The sequence below is a fragment of the Eupeodes corollae genome, chromosome 1 (genome assembly GCF_945859685.1).
Source record: "Eupeodes corollae chromosome 1, idEupCoro1.1, whole genome shotgun sequence".
Lineage (NCBI taxonomy): Eukaryota > Metazoa > Arthropoda > Insecta > Diptera > Syrphidae > Eupeodes > Eupeodes corollae.
Genome location: NC_079147.1, coordinates 78,068,752 through 78,077,615, shown reverse-complemented (window position 1 = coordinate 78,077,615; position 8,864 = coordinate 78,068,752). Strand labels below are relative to the sequence as shown.

The 8,864-nt window shown below is 32.8% G+C and overlaps 1 protein-coding gene across 4 annotated transcripts in view; it reads right to left on the bottom strand.

The window, feature by feature from the left end:
• The window catches only part of LOC129939105 (acetylcholine receptor subunit alpha-like), a 198,873-nt gene that overhangs the window by 171,268 nt on the left and 18,741 nt on the right, over positions 1-8,864 (bottom strand). The window contains exon 4 of one of the 4 annotated variants that reach the window (XM_056046981.1): positions 785-965. The exons of the other annotated variants lie outside the window; for them this stretch is intronic. Within the exon in view, the coding sequence (XP_055902956.1) occupies positions 785-965 (181 nt within the window). The remainder of the gene's footprint in view (positions 1-784; positions 966-8,864) is intronic. 4 annotated transcript variants of the gene reach the window in all.

Sequence of the window (8,864 nt, the reverse complement as noted above, 5' to 3'; positions counted from 1 at the left end):
TACAATTGTGAAATTGAAAACTGCTTTTCAAAAGTTATGAGTAACTAGAGTTCACGAATAAGAGTTTAAGATCACGAGTTTAAAATCACGAGTTCATAATCACGAGTCTATATTCAGGAGTTCAATCACGAATTTTTGTTTACGACACGAAGTTAAAGCTAATGAGTTCCCGAGAACGAGTTAACATGCATTAGTTCTCGGAATTAATATATTATGAAAATAAACCCCGATACCGAATTTTAAAAAACTAAAAGAACTCAAAATCATGCAATGTATTCATGCAGGTATATTACGTATTCATTGAATATTCAAATCAACTAAAACATGACAATATCATTCCCGTTGAATTCTGTGGTAGTTTGAAAATATTCAAATTAAATCAATTAATTATATTTTTTCTTCAATTGCATGCAATTTAATCGAATTTCTGTTTTAGAAACCACTAAAATATTATTTAAACAAAATATTTGTTTTGTTTTGCTTTTTCTAATTTATTTATTTCATTTCTTAAACAATCCCACAAAATTCAATTTACGATTGCCTTATTCACTTGACTAAGAAGAACGCTATCATCAAAAAATTAAAAATAATTATTAATTTAAAATTAAAAATTTAACATTCCGTTATCTTAACAATGAATTCACTTAGTTTCACATAGTAATATAATAATATTAATTTGCATGATACTTGAATTGTTTTTTTTTTTTAATTAAGTTTAATTTTTTTTGTTTTTTTTTTTAAATTTTATATTTAGGAAAAATAATAGAATATCATGTATGGGCACCTTAAAACCATCATAGGTCCAACTTCCTAATTTTAAGATGCACGTCTGTACATCATATGGAAAATATTCAACATCGATTGAACAGGATGACTTATAGACGGCTGGTGGTTGCCATATAACCAAACCATTACTATAGACGGTTGCTTTTGTCATAAGTGTTACTTCATAATGACCATCAGCACTGTAAAAATATTTGTGGTTGTTTGTTTTTACAAATTCCTTAATTTTTGTTGTTGTTTTTGTATTTTTTTTAGATTTTTATTTTTTGTAATAAAACACTTCATAAAATTAAAAATTAAATCAAACTAAAAACAATTTGAAAGTATTATAATTTGTTGATGGAGATTGTTTGAGATATTAAAAGTGTACAGCTGGATAGAATTTAACTTTTAAGTTAAATTTAGTTTATTTTAATTTTTGGATTAAAATGAAATTAATATCTTAAAACAAAATTGAAATGATTAAAACAAAACGTATTTTAAAAATGTTGCTACAAAAATGTTGTTGTTGAAACAAAACAATCTGATAAATTTTGGTAAGTATAATTCTGTTGAATCTTTAATCCCAATAAACTTCATCAAAGTTTCAATAACAACTGCCTTTCCAGAAGGAAGTTTCAATTCATATCACCAGCCAAATGTTTACTGCAGAACAATAAAATTGTATTTATGTCCACTTTAAGTTTTCATTAAAAATAACCAGCTGTATTTTTTGAAGTACTTTACAGCGGATTTAAGAAACGTTGTTAAGCTCTTACCAATTTCTGTTTATATCCAACTGGACTATTCTGATATTTTAATGGATGTTTTACTAAGATTGATCCAGATTTAGTTGAACTGTGAACTATGAAGAATTTGTTTCAGAATTAGAGAAGCCTTATCTGACACCACTTTTTCCAGAACTTAAATATACCTCCGATATTTGAGCACGAGTCCGAAGAAACAGCGTTGTATGATAAGATACGGAACTATAAATTTAACATTCACATCGCTAGAATATTGCCGAAATATGTCTAGTCTTTGGTTTTTATGAACATGTAGAAATAGCCAGCAGATAGCGCAGCGATCGCAAGAAAGAAAGAAACAAAATCAACTGATACAAGTTCAAGAAGCAGCTGCACTTTCAAGTACTTTCTTACTCTTGTTTTTGATCTCGTTAAGACTGCCCCGTGCAAAACCAATTTTACTAAGAATAATTTTGTTGTATTAGAGTTTTAAGAAATGTTATTATAAGTCTTAAAATATATCTTATGTTTGGACACAATTTGGCACAAAACGCCAAAGTGGTGACTCCAACGTGATCACGTTGCACTTACCCAGCACAAGTATACGATTTTATTTTGTTTCTTTTCATAAAAATCAAGACAATATGGACCCGCCATCAGATACAGCAGCAAACGCCAGAGACGTTATTGGGCCAGCATCAGTTGCAGCCTTGAAGAACCTCAAGATTCCTCCATTCTGGAAAATAAATCCAGCCTTGAGGTTTGTACAAATTGAGGCTCAATTTCACAACAACAAAATCTCGTCAGACAACAGCAAATTCAATGCTATAATCGTTGCCTTGGATCCTAAAATCTTTAATGAGGTTTCGGATATGGTGCAAACACCAACACTCACAGACAAATATCTGGCCTTTAAAAAGCAGTAAATAGGTTATGTTAGGTTAGATTAAGAAAAGGCCCATTGTGATACCAAATGAATCTAGAGAATTACTTCTTACTAGTCGAACCATTTTGAGCTTTTTATAAAGCGAAGAAGATATTTGATATCCTTTTAAGCTAGTTCACTGAGATTGTCAAAAGAGTAGTCTCCCTGATGAAGTTTGCGTCTCAGTGAAAGAGCAGGGCAACTGCAGAGATAGTGAGAGATTGTTTCCTCTTCTTCTTCGTCCATACAGCCCCTGCAGACGTCATTTGAGGCTACACCAAGTCGTATTGCGTATCTGCCTATAAGACATTGCCCCGTTAGGACACCTATTAGGGAACTAATATCAAGTCTGCCTTGAGATAACAAGTCTTTAGAGCGCTTTAGGTCCAGTGAAGGCCTAATGAGTTTTGTGGCTGCACATGTTGGTAAATTGTGCCACCTAGAGTTTGTTGCCGCTGTTTCTTTTAGCAGAAGTTTAGATGTAGCTATCGGTATACCTATTTCCTCCCTTTCAAGTGAAGCAGGCATGACGGTTCCATTTTTAGCGAATTCATCGGCTCTACAATTTCCCGTGATGTCTCTGTGGCCCGGCACCCAACATTGGTGAATTTTAAATTGCTAAGAGACGATCGACAAGCGAGGGCCGTTTGAGATTTGGTTAAGACACCGTCTAGAGATTTAATAGCAGCCTGTCTGTCAGAGAAGATGCGGATATCAGAAGTTGATATCACGTTTTCTCTTAGCCAGGAGAGAGCCTCTTTGATCGCTAAAAATTCCGCTTGGAAGATGCGATGCTTAGATTAAGCTTTTCTGAGTACACACCACTACTGATTTCCTCATTTGTCTTGGATTCCTGTATAAAAATTAATGATTTTGTCATGCAGGAGTTTTTTGTCTTCCCATTCATCTATGGATGGAATCGATACATGGAAGTTTTTTGCAAATTAAGATTTTGAAATAGTGTAGACTATGTACTTTGGTATAGAACCAAAGAGGTTCAAAATGATGGAGTTCCCCACATTGTTGTTGGTACTTTGAGATGAGGCGTTAAGTCTAATAGCTGGACTCGCTGCCACTTGTTTGCTGAAGACGTCGAGGGGTGTCAGATGGAGGAGAGTGTCTAACCTGTGGCTCTCAATGCCCCGCTTATGCAGAGAAATGCAGTGCGTTGGACTGTGCTGAGTTTGTCGCAATATGTGACTTTCTCCATTGCAGTCCACGTTACTGCAACCCAGTACAAAGGTATTGGTTTGACGATCGATGTGTATAGCCAGTAGGTAATGCGAGATTGAAAACCCCATTTACTTCCTATGGCTTTCTTGCAAAGGAAAAGAGCTGGTGGAGCTTTTTTAACTCTTTCCTGAATATTAGATTTAAAATTCAATTTTGTTTCCAATATCAGACCAATATACGAGTATTTGGCTTCATTGGTAAAAATTAGTGGTTCACCTTTTATTGAAGGAGGTACAATTACTGGGATCTTGTATTTCCGTGTAAAAAGGACGAGGTCTATTTTTTGAGAATTAATACTACAAAAACAGCAGTGATCAGCCCATCTAGTGAGCATATTGCGTGCGTTTTGGAGGAGGTCTCTCAGTGTATTAGGATGTTCTCTTGTGACGTCGATAGCAACATCATCGGCATATGCTACCACTCTGTAGCCTTTCCTCTCAAGGGATATTAGTAGTTCGTTAACCACTATGTTCCACATGAGAGGGGACAGAACACCACCTTGCGGAGTTCCTCTAAGAGTTGTTGACCCTGCTTTTCAGCATTAGATTAATCAACTCACAGATTGAGTATTCGACATTTAGGGTCATCATAGCAGAAATGATAGCGGATGTGTCAACGTTGTTGAAAGCGCTCTTAATATTCAGGAAGGCCACCATAGTATATTCCTTTTGTTTTTATAGTTCTTATCAGAGTGTGCAAGGTTGTATCTACCAATTTCCCTTTGCAGTAAGCATGCTGAGACATCGATAATCTCTTATCAATGCTGTTACGTACGTGGATATCTATCAATCGTTCCAGAGTTTTGAGAATGAATGATGATAGGCCAATAGGTCTTGAACTTTAGGGTTGACATGCGAGCATTTGCCCGCCTTGGGAATGAAAACTACCAACTCAATGATGGGCAAAGTTATATCAATGGTAAGTTGTAGCTCAGCTGGTACGATTTGGTTTGGACCTGGCGATTTATAAGGTTTTAAACTATTCAGAGCTAAAGTCAATTTTTCTTCTGTAAGCAGACCTTGAGGAAAGGTTAAGTTAATACCCGACCCAGGACGGTTTGTTGAATTAACGGATTTGGAACTATCGGGGAACTGGGTGTCTAGTAGCAGGTTTAGCGTTTCTTTGCAAGAGTTAGTCCATGCACCATCTGAGTTGTTAAGACGACTAGGGAGTTTATAGGGCGGTTTACTGAATCCAAGGAGCTACAATTGAACAAACTTATGACATCACTCAAACTCGGCGATAGGCGTCCTTCAAGTTTGTTGAGAGAGATGACTTGTCGTATATAATGTGTCCGACGATATGCTCTCTACAATTTGGATGTCGAAAATGCCGAACCATGTGAGTGAAATTCTTTCTGCAAGCCTGAACATTGGTTCCACTGCCTTATACGAAATAGCAGACAAAATTATGGACAACATGTCAACAGCACCAAATCTCGTTCTCGCTTCAGATGTAAATGAGTGTCGAAACAACATTTCCCTCGATTAATGCCTGACAGAGGTAGAACCTGCACCAGACGCAGATTCATTTCAAAGGTAAGAAGATCAAAAGATCCAGTTTGTTTCTTCCACAGAAAGTATGGAGAGCAAGCAAAGTTGACAAACCATGCAATTTTTCCACAAAAAACTAACCAGTTGACAACAGTTTTCAACAAAACAAAGAAAGCTGCATTTTTATCTTCGAGAAAGGATACTCATCATAAATTCTTATTATATTCTGGCTCAACTATATGCGTTATACCTCGTTCCATTGATTGCCCAAGCAAGAGTAGAAAAATACCTCAAAGTGCAGCTGTTTCAATTCATTTTGTATTTTTCTTTCTTGCGATAGCTGCGCCATCTGTGAGATACTATACAAATTTGCAGTAAGTCAGCATGTTGAACATAATAAAACGTTCAAAACTGTTCAAAATCCCTTGTTTAAGGGGAAACTATCCTGGCCAGCGGATTTGTGAATGTAAAGATCTTTTAGTACTCTAACAACGGTACGAGTGCGAAAGAAGATTTGTCCCATGGAATAGTTTACGCTTTCAAGAATAGGAGTAGTCATCTCGCTCATTGACAGCATCGCATTAACAGCAAACTGTGCTGCAAGCAAATTGGCTTTATCAATCGAGCTTTCAAAAGAAGTGTATTGTTGCGCACATTTTTTACAAATGACCAGACATTTTTACTACCTTTGGGACATTGCAGTATTTTTTGCCGTTATGGTCATGCAAAAATGTAATGCGTCGTATATGTTCGTTACAAGTCTTTCTAGCTTGTTTGAACTTATTGCAGTTTTCCTAATGCGGTTGGCTCTATAAATCCGGAAGCTTAAATCTTTGATTCTAATAACGCTTGGATGACGCTACGTCTTAACAGCTCGAATCAAACCATGAGTCTTACCGAAGTACCGAAGTTGATGACTTTGCATGCATCATTAAAATAGACGAGGATAAATTTGGACGACAAAAGTTCAACATATGCCTTCAGGTTATTGGTCATTGGGTCTCCGAATGAAAGAAGATTGATCGGAGAACCTAAGGTTAGAAGTGTACATTGGGAATGTACGCTGTGCTAAAGTGCATATGTATTTAACCTTGCACCCAACCCACATTCTTCATCGTGCACAAACATGGGGGTTTCATACCTCTTCTACTATCCATTAAAAACAACGAAAAGAGTATGTAATCTTTCAAGTCGAATAATTCCACTTACAGAATTTCATAATTTATTTCGGAGTTTAGTTTTACTTTGATTGCTGGCAAAGTTATAAGTTACAGCGGCCCACCTGCCACTATGAAAAAGGCAACAAATTAACCTAACAAATATAGAACAAGAATTATAAGGGCAAGACATACATAGTCGTATGTTTGAAGAGTTGGGATGGATGGATTCTCTGAGAGGTAAGCTTCCAAGAAAGTATGGAACGGTTTCTTGACATTTGACGGACCAACTATTTCACTTAAAAATTGTTGTCGATTATTGCCAGTTGGCAGTTTTATTCAAGGTTGGAAACAGACATAACTTTTTTTTAAATAATCAACGCATTCATTAACAAATAGAATTTAACTAAGAAGTTGCATGTGCTCTTTAGCATGTCTATTTAAAATATTTATATTAAATATTATATTCTTCTCCCTTAAGGTTATTTTCTCTTTTTCATCGTTTCCTTGCAAAAAATACTCAAATGGTTATTTGTTGGACTTGGCTTGGAAATATTTCATAAACATTGACTTGATAAGATATGAGTTATTCCTTGAGTTAGCAGTGATAGTAGCTCGTTGGTAAGAAAGAGTTCTCAAACTGTTTTGTACTCAACTTATTTTTAATCACCAAAAACAAAAAGTTTAACCGCTTTTCTAAATCTAAGAGTAAGAGAAAAAAATAATTTAAATTAATTTAAAAAAAAAATGTTTCCTATTTAACAACAAAATTAATAATTTATCTGTTTGAAACATAAAAAACTGTTTAATGTGTGCTTTCTAGTTCAGTTTTGTAAAAATAAAATAAAATAAAAATAAGGAAAATAAATAATTCTGTATTTTATTTTTCAAATATATATTTTGAAAAGACTTATTTTTTTTAATATAAATTTAGTCCTTTTGTATTTTTATGTGTAAGGATATGTTTTTATTGTTGTTCGAATTTTTGTAATGTTTGTTTTATTGTTTTCATATACCAACATCACACATTCACTCGCAAGATAAGGATATCTAATAAAATATCTACTTTTTATTAAGTTTGATTTTTGTTTGTAGGTATAAAGTTGTAGTTTTTAGTAGTAGCATAAACATAAGGTTAAGAAGAAATTGTTATTATTATATTATAATTATATACAAAATATTTTTGGTTAGAAAAGACTATTTTTATTTACCATCACACAGTTTAAAGAGGGTCAAGAGGGCAAAGGGTTGTTTTTTTTTTTATTTTATCATATAGTTTTCATCATATTATGTATATTATATTTTAAATTAAATAAAAAAGTATAAAAATAAATATCGATGCTCTAAAAAACTGATATAGTAATATTATAACCTAAGTCCCATAGTTTTTGGACTTTATTTTGAAAGTAGTAGTTTTTTTTTCTGAAATTTTATTTAAATTCAAAAAGAACTGTAAGTTATGAAGTAAATTTGATTACTTTCTTATTGAAAAATATTTGTTTTTAAATCACAGTTCTTTGAGATGAAATTTATTAGTATTATAATTTAAGGTATACCTTAACAATTTTTTTTTCTGTTGAATTATAAAAAATAATTTAATAATAACAAAACTAAATAAAATATAAAATAAAAAAAACTGTTTTTTTTTTTTTAATTTAAAATATAGATTAAGAATTTTGAAGGACGAAAGCTTTTGTTAAATTAAGTATATGAAAAGTTGGCAAAAATGGAAAAATTAATGATTTATAATTATAATACTTCAAATGTACTAAGTTTAAAGATTATTTATTAAAAGAAAGATATTGATATTAGGCGCACTATGCATTTTTAATTCAAAGCGTTACTTCTATTTTAATATCAAATTATATTATCAAAAGCTTTTGCCTTGGAAGAAATGAGATGATATTTTTTTAACTAAAGGATTTAAATAAAAAAAGAAATATTTATGTAACGAGATGAATATGAGAAGAAAAAGTAGAAAATATAAGAAAACAATGTTAATATAATGCTTATTGTTTTTTTTTCGTCAAAATTTAATGTTTTAAACTAAAAAAGTTTTTATCTTTAAAAGGTAAGTAAAATAGTTCTAAAGCTTTATATTTATTTCTTTTTATGACAAAATATACCTAACCTTTGATCAAGGATAGTACAATGGAAGGAATTGGAAAATGCGATGTTTTGAAATATGCGATCAAATTTTAGTTTTTTTAAGCTTCCAGTTTCAACAATTAATTTTTGCTGTTTGACATTGTAACTTTAAAATATAAAACTATGAAAAATAAGATATTCAACAAATTTGAAACAATTTGTGTAGTGAATTTTGTTTGAGTCCTTTTTTCCTGTTTCTGTTCATCTGATCGTTACAATGCTTTTCCCGATAACTGCTGGGTTCAAACATTTTATCTTATTTCCATTATGGGCAAGTGAAACGGAATTCACGAATTAATAAAACTCAAACCGGAGGCTGCAAGTACGAAAGTGGAAACATCATAGTAGAACCGCAGTCAATTATGGGCATATGGAAGGACCACTTCTGCAGACTGTGTAA